The 20,128-nt window shown below is 41.1% G+C and overlaps 2 protein-coding genes across 2 annotated transcripts; both read left to right on the top strand.

The window, feature by feature from the left end:
• Positions 1-218: 218 nt before the first annotated feature.
• Positions 219-3,753, top strand: LOC112770781 (G-type lectin S-receptor-like serine/threonine-protein kinase At4g27290). Its single transcript, XM_025815185.2, has 8 exons — positions 219-1,278; positions 1,407-1,715; positions 1,839-1,958; positions 2,055-2,203; positions 2,308-2,518; positions 2,643-2,880; positions 2,961-3,111; positions 3,201-3,753. Exons 1-8 carry the CDS (start codon positions 291-293, stop codon positions 3,477-3,479), a joined length of 2,445 nt encoding a protein of 814 aa, XP_025670970.1. The 5' UTR covers positions 219-290; the 3' UTR covers positions 3,480-3,753.
• A 7,012-nt stretch (positions 3,754-10,765) lies between these two features.
• On the top strand, positions 10,766-12,251 carry LOC112769681 (uncharacterized). Its single transcript, XM_025814165.1, has 3 exons — positions 10,766-10,921; positions 11,005-11,403; positions 11,490-12,251. The coding sequence occupies exons 1-3, from the start codon at positions 10,766-10,768 to the stop codon at positions 12,249-12,251; spliced, it is 1,317 nt and encodes a 438-aa protein (XP_025669950.1).
• The last annotated feature ends 7,877 nt before the right edge of the window (positions 12,252-20,128 follow it).

Here is a 20,128-nt window from a genome sequence, read left to right as displayed (position 1 = left end):
TTAATATATAAATATATATATTTAGGTGAAAACTCAGGTACTGTCGACTTCACGTGAAGTTGATAGATGAGAGTCGTTAAAAAAAATTTAGTCAAATAATCTAACAGATGTCAGTTATAAACTTCACCTGAAGTTGACTGCACCTGAGTTTCCACCATATATTTATTTAATTTATTTTTATTATATATTTTATATTTTAATATATGTTTTATGTGGTGCAATCCTATATAAAAAACCTGCTTAAAAGATGCTTCCAAGAAGAGCTTGCAAATATTGTAGACAAGCAAAAAATGGAGAACAGAAACTTTGCCATTATAATAGCAATGATCATGTTCTTAGTCTCCAACACCATTTCAGCAACTGATACCATAACTCACTTACATCCTCTAACTGAAAATCAAACCTTGGTTTCCAAGAACGGAGAATTCGAGCTTGGCTTCTTTTCTCCCCGCAACTCTGATAACCGCTACCTTGGCATTTGGTACAAGAAGATCGCCATTCAAACCATTGTATGGGTAGCAAACAGAGAAGAACCTGTCGCAACACACATCTCTGCATTGCTGACAATAAACATCACCCAGAATAGCAGCGCACTACTTGTCCTCCATCAGAATAACTCAGTTCTATGGTCCGTGAGCGTATCAAGAAAACCCAAGAATCCAATTTTACAGCTATTGGATTCAGGGAACCTTGTTCTGAGAGAAGAAAATGATGAGAATGAAGAGAAGAACTATCTATGGCAAAGCTTTGATTACCCTGGTGATACACTCTTGCCAGAGATGAAGCTTGGTAAGGATTTGAAGACCGGGCTCGATCGACGCTTATCGGCGTGGAAGAATGAAAGTGATCCTTCACCGGGAAGCTTCACATGGGAAATGGATGTCACCAACTGGCCAGAACCAATGCAGAGAATCGGTTCCAAGAAACAGTTCAACAGTGGTCCATGGACAGGACTTGATTATAGTGGTAAACCAACGAGGAAGCCCAGCATGGTTTTCAACTTCACATACTTCTCTGACCAGAATGAAGTGTACTTCATGTTCCACCTTGTGAATACCTCGGTCAAAGCTAGGATGGTCATGAACCAGAGCACCTTGAAGCGTGTTCATACTGCTTGGGATCAGAATGAGCAACAGTGGAAGGTGTATGCTCTTCTGCCCAGAGATTTCTGCGATGAATACGGTTCTTGCGGCCCCAATGGGAATTGTGATGGTAACAAGGTTCCAGCTTGCCAATGTTTGAGAGGATTTAAGCCCAAGTCACCCCGTCAATGGAATGGTATGGGAACAACGTATCTTACTTAGTGTCTCTGTTTTATACTTTTATTTGTTTGTTTTCTTTAATTCTTTATTGTAGTAAGCTCCACTCTTAATTTGTTGAGCTCTTTCTTTTCTTGTGTGACATAGGTGGGAAGTACGATGAAGGTTGTGTGCGTGACACACCACTGGATTGCAAAAGTGATGGATTTGTTAAGTATGTTAAGATGAAAGTGCCTGATACAGAACATAGTTGGTTGAACCAGAGCATGAATCTTGTTGAGTGCAGAGAGAAATGCTTCAGAAACTGTTCTTGTATGGCTTATTCAAACTCAGACACCAGAGGATCAGGGTCAGGGAGTGGTTGTGCTATGTGGTTTGGTGATCTTAATGACTTGAGGGTTCACCTAGCTGATGCAGAACACGATCTGTATGTCAGAGTTCCTGCTTCGGTGTTAGGTATCTCATACCCTTACTATTCAATTTAACTTTTAAACTGTTTTGTTAATGGGTTAAACACAATCATCATCATCATCAATCGCAACTAAATTTTGTGCTATGTGTGAAAATAAACCATCAAAGAGACGAACAACGGAAGCAAGGTCAAGATTGGTGTTGCGATTGGAGGCACTGCTACCATATTATGTGTACTTCTCTTAGTTCTTTATTTCATATACATAAGACGAAGTGGCACGATGAAAAGTAAGAAATCTCTTTGTTGATATACATAAAGTAACTTGCTGAATTATGTTTAGGGCTTAGTACATAAAGTAACTTGTGTCAAAAAATATAATCCAGATAATGCAGCAGTAGTAGATCATTTCAAGGAAGAACAGGAAGAGGATTTGGAGCTTCCATTGTTTGACCTATCAGTTATAGCTAGCGCCACAAACAACTTTTCAATCGACAACAAGCTCGGAGAAGGTGGTTTTGGACCTGTATATAAGGTAATATTTATATACATGATAAGCTGGTTTCATAATCATGCAAAAACAAATTAAAGCCGTTTGTAGCTTACAAAGTTACAGTATTTGCTATTGGTAAATGGCAGGGGACAATGGAAAATGGACAAGAAATTGCTGTTAAGAGACTTTCTAGAAGCTCTGGCCAAGGACTTAAAGAATTTAAGAATGAAATTGTCTTAATAGCCAAACTTCAGCATCGTAATCTTGTAAAGCTTCATGGGTGTTGCATTCATGAGGAAGAAAAATTGCTCGTCTATGAGTACATGCCTAATAAAAGTCTGGATTTATTTATATTTGGTATGAAATTTCTAGATGCTTTGATCCATGTTAAATTGCTCATAGTAGTTGTGGCCCTTCAAGAAATGCATAATTAACTGTCTGTTTGTTCTGAAAAGATTATACAATGTTCAAAAATGACTAGATGAAACGCAAAGAATGCTCTTGGATTGGTCGAAGCGCTTTCAAATAATTTGTGGAATTGCAAGGGGAATTCTTTATCTTCATCAAGATTCAATACTAAAAATCATTCATAGAGATCTCAAAGCAAGTAATGTTTTACTTGATAGTGATATGAATCCTAAAATATCAGACTTTGGTTTGGCCAAAATTTTTAAAGGAGATCAAAGTGCAGAAACTACAGGTCGAGTGGTTGGAACCTAGTAAGGATTCATAATGCCTCTTAATTTTAATTATACAATTTCAATACCAAACTAATCCTTTTTCTTATATTATTCATTAGTGGATACATGGCACCAGAATATGCAATAGACGGAAATTTTTCAGTGAAATCTGATGTCTTTAGCTTTGGCATTTTGCTGCTGGAGATAGTATCCGGAAAGAAGAACAAAGCAAACCATCATGATAAAGAAAGTACATACCTTGTTGGATATGTAAGTATAGATCAGCTATCATTTGATCATGTCTATCCAAACTTATACTTCACAATGAATGCTACATAATTTGGTATATGCATATATAGGCTTGGGATTTATGGACAGAAGAAAGGCATATAGAAGTAGTTGATGAATACCTCAAAGGTGATCTCTCTGAAGCGTTGCGCTGCATTCATATAAGTCTCCTCTGTGTGCAGCAGAATGCACATGATAGGCCAAACATGTCATCAGTGGTTATGATGTTAAGCAGTGAAATTAGCTTGCCTCAGCCAAATCCACCAGCTCTGTTTCTTGGAGATCATTCGGATCAACAACATCCTTCATCTCTCAATGAATTAAGTATTACAACTTTAGAAGCTCGTTAGGATTCGGAAGCATGCCTCAATAATCACAATATGCTGCACATGTAAATGTAACAAACCTATGCAATATGGCATGGCTAGTAGTGTTTTTAATTTCTTTCTTTATTTCTTTCCCTGGGTGCATTGTGTTAGTTGCTATAGAATTCTGCATAATAATGTAGTTCAATTTGGACAGTACATGTATATCCTGTGCCATGCCATCGCCTCCATATTATAAGGCAAAGGGCAAAGGCTTTCCCTTAAAAGAAAACCAAAACAACAATCTCCTATTTCAAAATTAGTTAGTTAGTTAGACGTGCTGATGTCGTCAAGTTAGTTATTTTTCTGTTTCTGATAGTTAGTTATAGCTTCATTACATGTGTATATACTTTTTTTTTTTTGATTTCCCATGATATCCCCCAACCCGACAGGTCAAGGACTAATCTGTATGCACAAGGCGGGATTCGAACCCTGACACTTGCTTAAGCGAACTAGTGAGCTAACCACTAGACCAACCCAACTTGGTTAAAATAGAAAAGACTTTATTAGGTAGATCATGACTTTTGTTAATAATGTGAACAATGGGCTTTAAAATTGACCCAATAAAGTAAAAACACATTATACCCTCAAATTATCCACCTAAATCTTAATATTAGGATAACTATCCGTATCATATTGTTTAGTATTTTTATTGTCTACTTATACTTTTTTAAATTGAAATTGATCTAAAATAAATTAAAATAGTTTTTATTTAATTCTATAATATCCGAAGGATAAATTTTATCTAATTTCAAAACTAGAATGAAAACACAATTTGTGGTGATAATTTTATTTGGGAAGAGTCAAGGTCAATAGGCAAATGTCTTTGAGGATAAGAAGACCCAAGAGTAACCAATAATGTATGTTACGTAATCAATTGACAAAAATCTCGCGTTGCCTCATAGAGATTTGGGACCTTTTTTTGTCGAGTATCGTATTGTCATTTAAAAAAAAAACAAAAATTAAGTTGGTACTTTATTTTAATTATAATCTTTTTTAATAATTCTTTGCGACTTTAGAATGGAAATATGACTATGTGAGAAAATTTATATAAAAATTTATTCCCAAATATTCTTCATCTTATATAATTTATAAAAAAATTATTTTGTTTACTCTAAAAATTATCTTCGTAACTAATATTTTAAAAATTAGACTAAATTGATCGGTCAAACCATTCAAACTAAGAATTGATTTTTTATGTGGTTCGACTAATAAGACAAAATTGTTAAATTAAAAACCATTTGTGAATTACTAAATCAGACGAAAATCGATCGCCTAAAATTGGCCAATTTTTTTATTTTGCTCCAGAGTGAACAAATTTAATTTTGATGCACAATGTAAATGTAAAGCAGTTTTATAGGTGTATTTAATGGGTCTATCTTTAATAAGCTCAAGTCTTTTGAGCTTTTCTAATATGCACAAAATATAATTTGTAAATGTACCTCATATTGGGGTTTAATAATAATAATTATTTTCTTACTTCTACCACAAATATTTTTAAAATTCATCTAATAAAACCGTAATTTCTCATCACATTTTTCAATCTATCCACAAAGCCACTGTCACCTGCTTCACTCGTCTCTGGTCTCTGCCAGCACCGTCGCCGTCCAATCCGGCACTCGCTGCCAGTCTCAGCCCATCTCCCGGCGTCGCTATTAGGCTCTTTCTCCCCGTCGTTCATTCTCAGTATCTCTATTCTATCTTTTCTCTTCGAGTCGTCGTCAGCGCCGTGGTGCTCCGTCTCCTCCTTCATCCTCCACTTCCAGAGTTCCAATGGAGCCTAAGCCTCAGATATGAATTTGCTTCATTGATTTCACTTTTTTCGTTCTTTTTATGTTCTTGTTGTATAAATCTGCTTCATTGAACTCATTCAATTATTTTTTTGTTCTACTTATTTTTTGTTTAGGTTTTCTATACGAATTTGTTTCATTGATTTCATTAAGTTATTTTTTTTGTTCTGTTTATTTGGTTGTTTGAATTTTTTTGGGTTCTGTTTATGAGGGTTAAAAAATTTTGGAATTTGTTCTTATGATTCTGATTTCAATTTTTGTGTTTATGATTCTGTTCATGATGCTCTAGTTTTATTTTTTGTTCTATTTTTTATTTGTTACTGCTATTTGATTTGTTTTAGTCTGTTTGCAAATTCAGAAATTAGTATTGTGATTCTGTTTAAAAATTCCGTTTTCATTATATAGGATGATCATGAAGGTGTTAGGAACGTGGATGATGACAACTTTATAGACGACACTGGGGTGGAAGCTGGTGGTTACTATTGGCAGTGATGAACCTCGTTCTCTTGGTGATGCTCCCCAGGTTGATGATTAATTCTCCTGAATTTTTCTTTTTACTGCTAGATTCTCCTGTAAGCAGAATAGCAGATCCACTGTGTTTGATATCCTTCTGATTAGGATAATGTTTTGGTACCAGTAGCATGTTGTAAACCAAAATATGTGATGGATGTAACTTAAGCTTTCTTTTCATTTCAAGCTATTCGGTCTCTTTTATAACCAAAATATGATCTATTCCAAAATATGTTGATTTTCTAGGCAGAGGAAGGTGAAGAGGATGGTGAAATTAAGGATCTTTTCAAGATAGGTAAGAAAAAGAAGAAGAATGAGAGAAGTCTTGCAGAAATAGCTTTATTAGTTGAGAACGTCTGACTTCCGTGATTCACATTCCTGGAACAAACACGATTCAGACTCCTGGAACCAACCATTAAACACTGATCGATATTTCGGCCAATCGAAAAGAAGAGAAGAATAAAAGAATAAATGAAAATTCATTCGCCATCAAGGAACGAAACCGAAAATTTTTTCCATGCAAGTTGTGACAGCACTAACATAGTGAACTTGCTCAAATTATAGGGCATCTTAGAGGAAGCAAATTCTACTATACAAGTTGAGTAGAATTAGGAGTCAATTATCAGGGCTTTGAATGATTTGTATATTCTGAATCACAGTTACTAAGTATTTTTTGGAGTTTCTTGTGAACCACCATATGTTCATTAATCTTTTATAACTATGCATGGAAGTCTCTAAATTTTTTGAAGTTCTTATATTAATCCTTCTAATTTAATACAGAAAACCAAAAATTGGAAATCAATTTGATAATTAAACTATGCAACATTATCATTGGTGATCAATTATAGTTTTAATCCTCATCTTATAGTTATTTTAATTTTAGTCTTATTTCTTATAATTTTAATCCTCTTCTTTCTGCATTTTTAGTTAGGTAGGTGATCAATTATTTCCATCTGTTACTTTCATCATTCACGCATAAAGCCAATAGAAGTTACAAATTTTAGATCTAATGAAAAGGGTACTGATAATTCACATGCAATTTGGGTGGTAAATCCAGAAAATATAAATTAACTTTCTTTGATAATTACTTTTCTGTAAAATTACACATTGATCTTATTAAGGGACTTTTGAGGAACTGAAATTTCAATTCTCTTGGTTTTATCTTCCCAAGCAATTCCCATCTTCTAGGTTTAATCTGTCCTAGCAGTTTCATCTACTCTTTTTTAAACTTCTTTGTTGCAAACCAGCTCCCACCTCGTCATCCCAAGCCATACCTGTATATCAGTACAGTGTTAACTCGAAAAAATGAATTATACATATGACCTGCTAAATTATAAAATAGAATAACAATGATCAAGTCTTTTTCAACTATATGGATCAAAAGATGTAATCAAGGACTATCAATCTATCATAAACTGTGCATAGAGTACAGAGAAGTGACTAAATTTAAGTCTTCCTTAATAGTTTTGTTTATAGTTTTTGCAATTTGCTTCCACCACTGCCAATTAGGGTGTTCTACATCTAATTTACTCTTTTTTCATTAAGGTTTATAACAATCTTCATCCATGATCAAACCACCTAAAAAGAGATTCTATGGTATTTTTTAAAACAAATGCTACCCCAATTATCTTTCTAATTCATTCATGACTAAAAATATCATATCTAATGTATCCTCACTCATCTCACAATATCTTTATGTAAAATTGGCCATTCTATTGTTGGCTTTTAACTTTTACCCTACTCTATCTCTGGCTCTCTGCAATATGCTCAATGCTGCTTTTATTTTCATCCCAAACCCAAAACACCAACCTTTAGCAGACCCTGTTCGCATTTTATGCAATGTATAAGAACCCCCAAAGTTACAATCCAAAGGGGAAAAAAAGAAAAAAAAATGTGAAAAGAAACAAACAAATTCTCACTCCATTTTTCACTCCACCATTCCTCAAGAACAACAAATCTCAAACCAGCAAACACAAATATCAGCTTATCAACATTGCAAAAATGGAGATATTATCACAATTGTGGACACTATTAGGGTTACTCACCATTCTGCAAAATGTGCTTCTATCTCGAATTCTCTCTCTGCTTCACTTTCTATATGAATCAGCGCAAGATCTGCTATCTCCTTACGCATACATTAAGATACTCGAGTTCAACGACTACTGCGGTGTCGACCTCAACGAGTTGAACCTGGTGCGGATGAAACGAATTCACGAGATTTCGGTGGAATGAGAAAAAAAGACGAGAATCGCAAGAATTTCGATGAAATCGCGAAATTGAATAGAGACATGGAGGGTACCTGGTGTGGAAGATGGGAGAGGAAGGAGCCGCAGGGTGATTGGTGGTCTTCCATAAAGGTGTTGATAGAATTTCTTTTTGGGAAGTTCTTCTGGAGCTGAGCCGAAATTGAATAGAGATAGGAAGTTAGGAACAATATGAGCTGATACGAGGGTTTTATTATTGGGGCAAATTTAAAATATTGAAAGATTTGTTACCTTTTAGTATAAATTTTAATAAATTATTTATAAATTAAATATAAACCATTAGATCTGTTATCAATCTAATCTAATGCTTTAAATTGAATGGTGCATCAGATAAACTCAAAAGACATGAGCTAATTTTAGACAGACCCGTATTTAATTATGTAACGTCAGATTATAAAAAATAATTATTATTTTTATTGATCACATAAATAGTCATTTAAAAAAATGGATATAATTACACAATTAAAATATTTTTAGCTGTCAATATATTAAAATTAAACTTAAAAAAAAAAAGAAAGAATTAAAAGGCCAAGGCCCAGACGTGCAGTTATCACCTTTCCTTCCCCAGTGCAGTTATCCCGTAACATCTCTCTTTCTCTGTGTTGTTCGTCAACCACGCTACCTCACTTTTTTTCACTCACAACTCCTTCTGCATTTACCTTCCTCCATTGAAGAAGACAATGGATGTGCTCCATGAACACGTGGTGAAAAGATTGAAAAATTGGAATTAGGACAACTATATCATCTTATTTGTTAGCTATTGGGCCCAATTGAAAAATAATGGGTTTTAATTATACAATTTGTTAGTTATAACTTTTAATACAAAACAAAATATTAGAATATATTAATTTAAACACTAGGATATATTAATTTTTGCCGTAACTATCTTCTATTGTTGTTGTTATTAACTGAAAATTGTTATTTTTTATTATTTTTTGATGATTCTATAATATATAATATGTATTACGGCCTGGCCTAAATAGATTGTGGGTCGATTCGATCCATAGAACCCGACCCGAACGGTCGGGTATGAGCCACTCATCCACCGATCCGGACACGTGTCTTTGGCAGCTCATCACTACAGCTGTAAGAGGAAACTTCGAGGAAGGTGGATCTGTTCTTGCGAGACCCACTTCTGACACAGTATATATGGGGAGGGTCCTACCCCTCCCCCAAGGTACGACACATATCACTTTATACCTTTTTCGCCTGCACACCTGACTGACTAGAGTGTCGGAGTGTCTTTGCAGGTGACACTCCCCTTTTTCCACACGAAGAGCTCGGAACGTCGGCTACTCCACCTCCGCCCCAGTAACCCGGAATCAGGCGATTCCCCGTCTCACCAACTGAAGTTTCACTCCGACCCGTCCGGTACTCGAGCTACCGAACATTGGCGCCGTCTGTGGGGACGCCTGAATGGACGTTGTACTGGGCCCTGGAGGACCAGGCCGCGGGGCCGAACACAGAGGGGAAGCCTCCGTGGCTTCCTCCCGAGAGCGCACGAGGTCCCCTCCACGACGAACCGAGCCGTCTTCACGATCTCAAGAAAGACGCCCCTTTGGGGGAACAGGCAATAACAACGCCAGAATAATGCAGAAACTGCGTCATAGGATGCAGAACCTGCAGCACCAGCTGGCAGATCAAGAACATCGTCAACAAACTCCCGAATCAAGCTACTCCCGTTCTCCTCCAAGAAGTCATTCCCAGCGAATGCCTAGCCCACGATCTGAGCCCGAGAGCGCCCGGGAGGAAGAACGCCCAAGAAGACGCCGCGATCCCATCATTTACACCAGGCGGGAAAGGAGACGCGCCACGGAACGAGACCGGAAAGACGGTCGGCGGAAAGACGGCGAAGAAAGACCAGGGACGGATCTAAGGGGGGATAAGTATAGGCCTTGGCCCCCAATTTTTTTGAATAAAATTAACTATTATAAGGATATAAAGTTATTATATATTATATAATTTTATTTAAAAAATATAATAAATAATTATCTTAAATAAATAATTAAATTATTAAACTGAAAAATAAATAAAAATTCTTAAATTTAAAAAAATATTATTGTCAATCATTTTTCGATTAAATAAATTCCAAATCTTTAAACATTTGAATTTTTTTCTCTTTTTAAATATCTTTTTTTTAATTTTTCACCTATTATCATATAAAAATACTTTAATATTTATAATAACTACAATTTTTTTATATATTATAGTACATAATAAAAGTAAATTATTTTAACATTTAATTATTTTTCTCATGATATTATATTAATAACATACATATTAAATAAATTCATTAAAATAATTATATTTTATATATTTTATTCATGAATATATTTTAAATGTATATAATAAAGTTATTAGAACAATTTATTTATATTATTTTATAGTATATTTTTTATAATATAAAGCATAAAAATATAATTTATTATCCCAATAATATTCAATAAAATATGCTAATAACAAATAGATAATTTTTATATTTTATCGAATATAAAATAAAAAAATTATAAGAACTAAGATAAATTTTTTATATAACAAACATTTGTTAATATTTTTTTAATAAAAAAATATTAATTACAATTATATATATCAATAAATATATAATATTATATTTAATTATATAATATTTTAATTTTCGGCCCCTCTTCTACCAAATTCCTGGATCCGTCCCTGGGGAAGACCAAGGAGAACGCGGAGACTAGTGATAATGGGCGCAACCCCGTTTCATCGTTTCATCCTCGAGGTCTGGCTACCAAAGCACTTTGACAAGTCGACGGACATGAGGTACGATGGAACTCAAGACCCGCAGGAGCACCTTACGGCCTTCGAGGCCAGGATGAACCTGGAGGGAGTGGGAGACGAGGTAAGGTGCCGCGCTTTCTCGGTCACTCTGGCGGGACCTGCAATACGGTGGTTTAATAGCCTTCCGCAGGGCTTGGTGGCCAGGTTTTCGGACTTAGCCGCGCTTTTCTAGCCCAATTTACTACCAGAATCGCAAAGGCAAAGTACCCGATCAATTTGCTCGGAGTGACTCAAAGGTCCGGCGAGCCGACCAGAAAGTATCTAGACCGGTTTAACGACGAATGTTTGGAGATCGACGGGCTAACTGATTCGGTAGCCAGTCTGTGTTTGACAAATGGGCTCCTGAACGAGGACTTCAGGAAGCATCTTACCACGAAGCCGGTGTGGACGATGCAGGAGATCCAAAGCGTAGCCAGGGAATATATCAATGATGAAGAAGTCAGTCAAGTCGTGGCTGCCAACAAGCGGAAGCCCTCCTACAACCAACCTCGGCAGCACGGTGGTGGAGAAAGGCAGAAGGAGCACGCCAGAGATGGCGGTCCGGTCAAGACGCCCAGGCCGTTTCCTCGAGTCGGGAAGTTCACCAATTACACCCCCTTACCGTCCTCATCATAGAAGTTTATCAGCAGATAGCCGAGAAGGGAATTTTATCGAAGCCCCGACCTCTGAAGGACCGAACTAGGGAGAACAAGAGCCTCTATTGTGATTATCACAAGGGCTATGGACACAAGACACAGGATTACTTCGACCTAAAGGACGCGCTAGAACAAGCGATCTGGGACGGAAAACTGGCCAAATTCTCCCATCTCATCAGGGAGCCAAGGAGGCGAGATCGCGACCGCGAGGGAGAGGACAAGACCCGCGCGATGAAGCGACGTCACGAGCTAGAGGACAACGAGCACGGCCTTACCATAGTGAACGTGGTAACAGTAAGAGACGCGCCTCCAAGGTCGAGGTCGGCACACAAAAAAGACGCCAAAGTCCTGGCAGTTTTCTCATCTTCTGTGCGAAACTCCAAGAGGGTCCCACCTATCTCATTCGGTCCAGAGGACCAATGGTTCGATGAGGCCGCGGAAAACCCTCCCATGGTCATCACGGCCAGAGTGGGAACCGGCCCCATCAAATGGATCCTCGTGGACACCGGGGCTGACTCGAATATCATGTTTTGCAACATGTTCAACGCCTTGGGCCTACGGGATGCCGATTTAAAGACTCACCAGCACGGTGTCGTAGGCTTGGGCGACGACTTCATCAAGCCAGACGGGATAGTCTCCCTACCAATATCTGTAGGATCACGACAGGGGCGAAGATCGGTAATGGCTGAGTTCGTGGTTCTGCGAGACTCCATGGCCTACAACATCATCCTAGGGAGGAAGACTATCAATGACTGACGAACGGATTCTTGCCAGTAAAGAATTTTTATAAAAATATAATCACATTGGTAGTATAGTTTCTAAACCAACAGAGAATCCTTTCGTACAAAAGTTTGGTTGTCACAAGTAACAAAACCCAATAAAATTTATAACCGAAGTATTTAAACCTCGGGTCGTCTTCTCAAGGAATTGCAGGGAAGTGTGATTTATTATTGACTATGAAAAATTGTATATTTTTGGGTTTTTGAAATAAGGAACAAGTAATTTAAATGGCAAGAAAAATAAATTAACAATTAAGAAAACTCTTGGCAAGATATAAGAATTGGAATTTCTATCCTAGTTATCCTTATCAGGTGTGATGAGAATTGGGTTCTAATCCAACTTAGTTAATCCTTACTAAAGCTAAGGAAAGTCAAGTGGACTAATTAATTTGATCCTCAAGTCCTAGTCAACTCCTGTAGGAAGACTAGTGTTAGAGCAACTTAAATCAATTAGCAACTCCAATTTCAATCAACAGCTGAGTTTGATAACTCAAGTGTTACCAATTAATTAACTAAAACCAAAAGGGAAAATAAATCTAAATTAAGTTGAAGGCATCATAAATAGAATAGAACAATCATTAATCTGAAATACCTCAAATTGCATTAAATAAAACATTCAAATCTAACATGGAAAAGTTCATAAGTTAAATTGGGAAAAAAAATAAAAGGAACATTGAACCTGTGATTGAAGAAGATGAAATCCTAAATCCTAATCCTAAACCCTAAGAGAGAGGAGAGAGCCTCTCTCTCTAAAAACTACACCTAAAACCTAAAATTATGAAAAATCAAAACGTGTTGAGTCTCTGCATGTTCCCTGACTTTAATCTGTGTTTCTGGGCCAAAAACTGGGTCAGAACGCGGCTCGAAATCGCCCCTAACGTTTTCTAAATTTTCTGCAGATCGCGCATGTCACGCGTACGCGTTGGTCACGCGTACGCGTCACTGGCCGAATTCCCTTTCCATGCGTGCGTGTCAGGCGCGCGCTCGCATCGTTGTGCTGATCTGCTTCCACGCGTACGCGTCGCTGTGATTTTCTCCATTTTGCGCGTACGCGTGAGCCATGCGTGCGCGTCACTTCTCGCTGGTTGTCTCCTTATTCCTTATGCTCCTTCCATTCTTGTAAGCTTCCTCTCCATTCTCTAAGCCATTCCTGCCTTATAAAGTCTGAAACACTTAACGCACAGATCACGACCTCGAATGGTATAAAGGGGAAATTAAAAAACACAATTTAAAGCTTTAGGAAGCAAGTTTTCAATCATAGAATAAATCCAGGAAGGAATTATAAAACCATGCAAATCATATGAATAAGTGGGTGAAAAGCTGATAAAAACCACTCACATTAGCACAAGATAAACCATAAAATAGTGGTTTATCAACGACCTCGGGACAGTGATCAGCACAAAGATGTTGGTAATGAAGTTCATCGCTGATGATGGATCCGTGGGATCCATAAAAGGAGACTTGGAAATGGCAGTCGCTTGCGACAATGCCAGCCTCTCCTTAAGGAAGAAATCTAAAAAGGCATCAAGAGTGTTCCTCGCCGATTTGGATGCTAGAGTCGACGACAAGTCGAGACCCGAACCGGAAGGGAACTTGGAGAGGTTCAGAGTCGGTGATACGGAGGAGAAATTCACCTTTGTGAACAGAAACCTCCCACATGACCTGAAGGAACCTCTAATGGAAATGATCAAGGCTAACGGCGCCGGGGATAGATCCCCAACTCATGTCACATCACTTGGCCATCAAGGCGGAAGCCAGACCGGTGGCTCGGAGGAGAAGGAAAATGTCACAAGAGCGAGCGGAGGAGGTGGCCAGGCAGACGGCCAACCTCCTCAAAGCGGGATTTATTCAAGAACTCGACTACTCGACATGGCTGTCGAATGTAGTTCGAGTGAAAAAGCACAATGAGAAATGGAGGATGTGTGTGGATTACTCCGATCTCAACAAAGCATGCCCCAAGGACTGCTACCCCCTACACAACATTGATGCCATCGTCGATGCAGTGGCGGGATATCGGTACCTGGGCTTTATGGATGCTTATTCTGGCTACAATCAGATACCGATGCACCGGCCTGACGAAGAGAAAACAGCGTTCACAATGCCGGGAGGGATATATTGCTACAAGGTAATGCCGTTCGGCCTGAAGAACGCCGGGGCCATGTACCAAAGGTTAATGAACAAGATATTCAGTGACCTCATAGGCAAAACGGTGGAGGTGTATATGGATGATATCCTTGCAAAGACCACACGGCCTGAGGACCTCATAAGCGACCTGGAAAATGTGTTCGCCTCCCTCCGGCAACACGGCATGAGGCTCAACCCACTCAATTGTGCCTTTGCCATGGAAGCAGGAAAGTTCCTAGGGTTTATGATAACCCAAAGAGGGGTGGAGGCCAACCCTAAAAAGTGTCAAGCAATACTCCAAATGAAGAGCCCGGGCTGTGTCAAGGATGTTCAGAGGTTGTCAGGAAGAGTCACCGCCCTATCCCGTTTCCTCGGAGCGTCGGCTGCTAGGGCGCTACCATTTTTCAACCTTATGAAAAAGGGGATAGCGTTTGAATGGACCCCGGCGTGTGAGGAAGCATTTAAGCATTACAAAGAGATCTTCGCAACACCACCTGTCCTCGGAAAGCCCAAGGTCGGAGAACCGCTTTACCTCTATTTAGCCATAACGGATGAAGCGATGGCGGCGGTTTTGGTACGAGAGGAAGGAAAGGTTCAGCAACCAATTTACTTCGTGAGCAAAGCACTGCAAGGAGAAGAATTGAGATATAGCAAACTAGAGAAGTTGGCATTTGCACTCCTAACATCTTCCCGTAGATTACGACAAACTTCCAAGGTCACCAGGTAGTCGTGAGGACAGACCAAGAAATCCGCCAGATACTCCAAAAACCCGACCTGGCGAGAAGAATGATGACTTGGCCATTGAGCTGTCCCAGTATGACTTGCAATATGAGCCCAGACATGCGATTAAGGCACAGGCCATGGCCGACTTCTTGGTAGAAGTAACAGGGGACCCCTCCGAGACAATGAACATACGGTGGAGGCTCCATGTAGATGGGGCCTCCAACTAGACATCCGGAGGTGCCGGGATCATCCTGGAGAGTCCCGCTGGAGTCATATATGAACAGTCGATCAAGTTCGAGTTTCCAGTATCAAACAATCAAGCAGAGTATGAGGCCCTTCTACGCGGCTTAATCTTAGCACAGGAAGTCGGCGCCACCAGGCTAGAAGTATGCAGTGACTCACAGGTCGTCACTTCACAAGTCAACGGGACCTACCAGGCTAGAGACTCCTTGTTACAGAAGTATCTGGAGAAGGTCAAAGAGTTGAGCAAACAATTTGAGGAGGTCGCGATCCAACACGTTCCGAGAGAAAGGAACACGCGGGCGGACCTCCTGTCCAAGTTAGCGAGCACAAAACCAAGGGCGGACAACCGGTCTCTGATCCAGGGCTTGGTAAAGGAACCAGTAGTTACCCTCCACTTGACGAAGACAAACCCCTCGTGGATGGACCCGATAACCGATTTCTTAGAAAGCGGCAAGCTCCCTGACGACGAGAAGGTGGCCAAAGCATTGAGAAGGGAGGCGGCCAAATACGCGACCATACAGGGGCAGCTGTTTAGAAAGGACTCAGTCAACCTTTATTGAAGTGCCTACACCCAGACCAAACGGACTATGTGCTTAGAGAGGTCCACGAGGGATGCTGCGGACATCACATCGGGGGCAAAGCCCTAGCAAGAAAGCTTGTCATAGCTGGTTATTACTGGCCATCAATGATGAGGGACTCCAAAGAATTCGTAAGGAATTGAAATGCATCAAGTGCCAGGAGAACGCCAATTTCCATAAGGTGCCGGCTTCCGAGCTAAACCTACTGACGTCTTCCCGACCTTTCTCACAGTGGGGAGTCGACCTCCTGGGCCCCTTCCCGGTTGGTCCGGGGCAAGTTAAGTATCTCATAGTTGCTATCGACTACTACACTAAGTGGATAGAGGCTGAGTCACTAGCCAATATATCTTTACCCAATTGTCGAAAGTTTATGTGGAGACAGGTGATAACCCGATTCGGCATCCCAGAAGTCGTTATCTCTGATAACGGGACGCAGTTCACCGACAAGAAGTTCGTAGAGTTTCTCCTCGATTTGGGCATAAAGAAAAAGTTCTCATCTGTAGAGCACCCCCAGACAAACGGCCAAGTTGAGGCCGCAAACAAGGTCATCTTGCTAGGCCTTAAGAAGCAGCTTGATGATAAAAAGGGTGCATGGGCTGACGAACTCACCTCAGTTCTCTAGCCTTACTGAACGACCGAGCAGTCGTCCACTGGAGAAACCCCCTTCCGCCTGACATACGGGATGGATGCTATGATACCCGTGGAGGTCGGCGAGCCGAGCCCACGATTACTTCTGCAGGGAGTGGAGGAAGCTGTAGAAAAGGACCTAGTAGATGAGGCTAGAGAGATGGCCCATTTGTCAGAGGTAGCACTAAAGCAAAGAATGGCCCTGCGCTACAACACCAAAGTACTCAGAAGGGAATTTGAACAAAATGACCTGGTCCTGCGTCGCAACGACATCGGGCTGCCGACTCAAGGGGAAGGTAAGTTAGCGGCAAACTGAGAAGGCCCCTATAGGGTCAAAGAAGTGATCGGCAAGGGTGCCTACAAATTGGAAAGGTTCGATGGCAAGGAAGTCCCGAGAACCTAGAACGCAGGTAACTTAAGAAGATTTTACTCTTAGTTTAAACACGCTGAGTAGGCAACTTGATGAGCTCAAATAATTTACCATCAAACGATTTACTTTTGTTAAGAACTTATCATTGCAATAGACTTGTTCAACTGTCGATTAATGTTCACTTGTTAAGTTTACTTTTCCCCTCTTATACGTCCCGCGACAACAAAATTTTCATGATGACACGGTATCCCGGGACTGATCACCCCGGGAACCAACAAAACCAACACGATAACAAACGGCTATAGCAATAGTAAAGCCACAACTTGGCTTCGTCAAATTACCAACACAACGGTAAGCAAGTGCAAGCGACAAGCCAACACCAACAAAACGGTAACAAAATAAAACGAGAACGCGCTGCTGAGTAAGCGAGAAAAGGACAGTAATTATAAGCCAACCTGGCGGCTATCAAAATAGTTTAGATACAAGTCCTACAAAGTTCATCAAACTGCGCGACAAGTTCTACAACAAAACTACAAATAATCTACAAAATTCATCATTTCTTCGGCATATCAACAATCTTGCCATCTTTGATTGTTTTGAAAACCCCGATCGCCGACGTGTCGAAGTCAGGAGCCACAATTTTCACTTGAGCCTTAAGGGCCTCCTCAGTCATCAGGATCGCGCTCTTTCCCTGCTTCACGGTCTCTTTATGCCTCCTCTTAAACTCTTCAGCTTCAGCTTGAGCGGTCTTAGCCGACGAGACGGCCACATCACGTTCCTTCTCCAAAGCGACCACTCGACCTTGCACGGCATTGAGCTGGCTCTCCAAAGTCATCTCTCGCTCGGTTAGACGCAAAACGGTAGCATCATAGGTCTTCAATTTTTCCTCGGCAGACGCGGCCTTCTCCTCGGCAGCTTTGAGCTTCTCCTCCGCCTTGGACAGCTGCTCCCGAAGTGTTTCAACTTGAGTCTTGAATTGATTATTGGCCTTAGCAGTAGATTCGAGCTTCCTGTGCAGCGACTGCATCCCAGACAGCTCAAACTCGGCCCTCTAAGCTATGGCAGCGCCGCGGAGGAGGGTGCGGTACATCTACCTCGGCTACCCCGCAAGGTCGAAGCCATGGAAGTGTTCCTCCGTACCGGGAAGCAGCTGGGAGTCTATGAAGGTCCCGGCGTCGAAGTTCCTCTCCATCACGGTGAGGACTCCTTCAGGGCTGGAGGATGACTTCTGCCTCTTGGGATTGGGGATAACCTTCAACTCATCCTCCTCGACTTATCGAGCGGAGGTCGAATCCCCAGTACCGGCCGCCTCCTCATGAATAGGAGAGACGCGCACCCCATCAGAATTTTTGTCAGACATCTCGATGTCACAGGGTGAAGGCACCGCCTGATCCTCCTTATTCTCAGGAGGTGTCTCCAGCTTCCCGTCATCCTCCTCTTCATCGCTTTGCTCCAAAAAGGTCTTGTACAAACTCTCAAGGCCTGTCACCTCGGCAGACATTCCCACTGCAACAAATAAATAAATAGGTTAGTCGTGAAATCGGCGTAACAAATTAAGGAAACAATAACGCGAGAAATACAAAGTTAAAGCTACTCACAAATATAATTTCTAGCGACCTCCCGGTCGCCCATAAGAAGGTGGGGGTTCACATGGTTTCTCTCAAAGACGGCCAACAACACGTCCGCAATCTTTTTATCCACAGCGGACATTCCCTTATAGGTCACTTTAATGAAGGTATTGGATCCCGTCCCGAAACTCCAATACGTCGGGATGAGGCGCTCCCCTTCTAACGACAACCAGAAGGGATGGCGACCCTTGACTGGGCGAACTTTAAAGTACTTGTCCTTGAACCCATGGTAAGAGTCCTCGAACAAGCCAAGAATCCTACGACCCTGGGCAGATCGGAAGGACATGAACCACTTCCTAGCTTTCCCTTCTTTAGAAGGATTCGTGAGGTTGAAGAGATAAAGAAAAATGTCAACAGACACCGGCAGCTCCAAGTAGTCACACACCATCTCGAAACAGCGAATGGAAGTCCAACTGTTCGGATGCAACTGCGACGGTGCCACGGAGATCCGGTTTAGGAGCGCCATTTGGAAGGAAGAAAAAGGAATGCGAACCCCCACTTGGGTAAACATTGCCTTATAGAACCATATCCAGTCGGCAATTCGGGGGGAGTGAAGGTTGATCTCGTACAACCGCTCGTTGGGAGTGGGAACGAAAACGTCATAGTTGGCCTCCTCGTTGGTTCCACCGCATAAGTACTCGGCTTGACAGAACTCCGTAAGCTCCTCCTTACCCATCTGGTTCGGGGAGTCCTTTACGTCGGAGGTCACCCAAGCATACCGGTCGTAACCCGCGCCTGAGGTGGAAGCTCGTGAGACGATACGAGGCATACCTACAGTGGGGGGCACCACTCGGTTAGTCTACGAGGTCGGGAGCTCGGGAAAAGTCCAGAAACTACGTTTAGCCTATTCAGTAACTGAAATCAAGCATAGCTGAAACGAATTCTAAGTAAAGCCTAAAACTAACGCCCTAGAATGGTAACCCCCCAAACACACCTATTTTAACACTATATCATTCAACACACAAATCCAGCCAGAAGAGCAGCATGCACACAGGAACATGGGCAATGAAAATAAAACGAACATGAAACAGAAAGCGAAGGGCGGATGCTTACTAGAATTGATCTGATTGCAATGACTTGAAAGGAAGTAAGAAGGAGTAAAGGCGCCAAGGATGCAAGAATCGTGATAGGAAAGCTGAGAGGGAAGAAGATAAGGGGAGAGAGGTTAGACACTGAGGAGAAAATAAAGCGCAAAACTGAGAGGGAAGGGGAGTTAATAAACTGACCTGAAGCGCGAAAGGCAAAGGTAAAAGAGTCTTTACTCGTAGGGTTTTAAATAACCCATTATGAGCATTAAATGTCCAGCGCGAAGAACGAGGCGACGGACGGCTATCCCCCGCAACGAACAGACACGCGCGCAAGAGGCACGTCCTCTCCACGAGCGGCCGACCTAGCGACAACGCGCGAGAAAGGACATAACACGCCACCAATGGCCCTCACGATCATTGTTGGCGCGTTGGGGGCACTGTTACGGCCCTGGCCCAAACAGATTGCTGGCCGACCCGACCCATAGACCACCCGACCCGAACGGTCGGTTACGAGCCGCTCATCCACCGATCCG

Source organism: Arachis hypogaea, chromosome 18 (assembly GCF_003086295.3).
Source record: "Arachis hypogaea cultivar Tifrunner chromosome 18, arahy.Tifrunner.gnm2.J5K5, whole genome shotgun sequence".
In the NCBI taxonomy this organism is placed as follows: Eukaryota; Viridiplantae; Streptophyta; class Magnoliopsida; order Fabales; family Fabaceae; genus Arachis; species Arachis hypogaea.
Note: the sequence above shows the minus strand (reverse complement) of the source record. Positions and strands in the feature narration are given on the sequence as shown.

What these genes read in the sequence shown, in the direction of transcription:
- LOC112770781 (XM_025815185.2), top strand. Translation starts at nt 291, where the DNA reads ATGGAGAACAGAAACTTTGCCATTATAATAGCAATGATCATGTTCTTA. An exon ending in GGTCGAGTGGTTGGAACCTA is followed by an intron (nt 2,881 to 2,960) that starts GTAAGGATTCAT and finishes ATTATTCATTAG; the next exon opens with TGGATACATGGCACCAGAAT. An exon ending in GTACATACCTTGTTGGATAT is followed by an intron (nt 3,112 to 3,200) that starts GTAAGTATAGAT and finishes ATGCATATATAG; the next exon opens with GCTTGGGATTTATGGACAGA.
- LOC112769681 (XM_025814165.1), top strand. Translation starts at nt 10,766, where the DNA reads ATGGGCGCAACCCCGTTTCATCGTTTCATCCTCGAGGTCTGGCTACCA. An exon ending in TGGAGGGAGTGGGAGACGAG is followed by an intron (nt 10,922 to 11,004) that starts GTAAGGTGCCGC and finishes CTTGGTGGCCAG; the next exon opens with GTTTTCGGACTTAGCCGCGC. An exon ending in ACGCCAGAGATGGCGGTCCG is followed by an intron (nt 11,404 to 11,489) that starts GTCAAGACGCCC and finishes GTTTATCAGCAG; the next exon opens with ATAGCCGAGAAGGGAATTTT.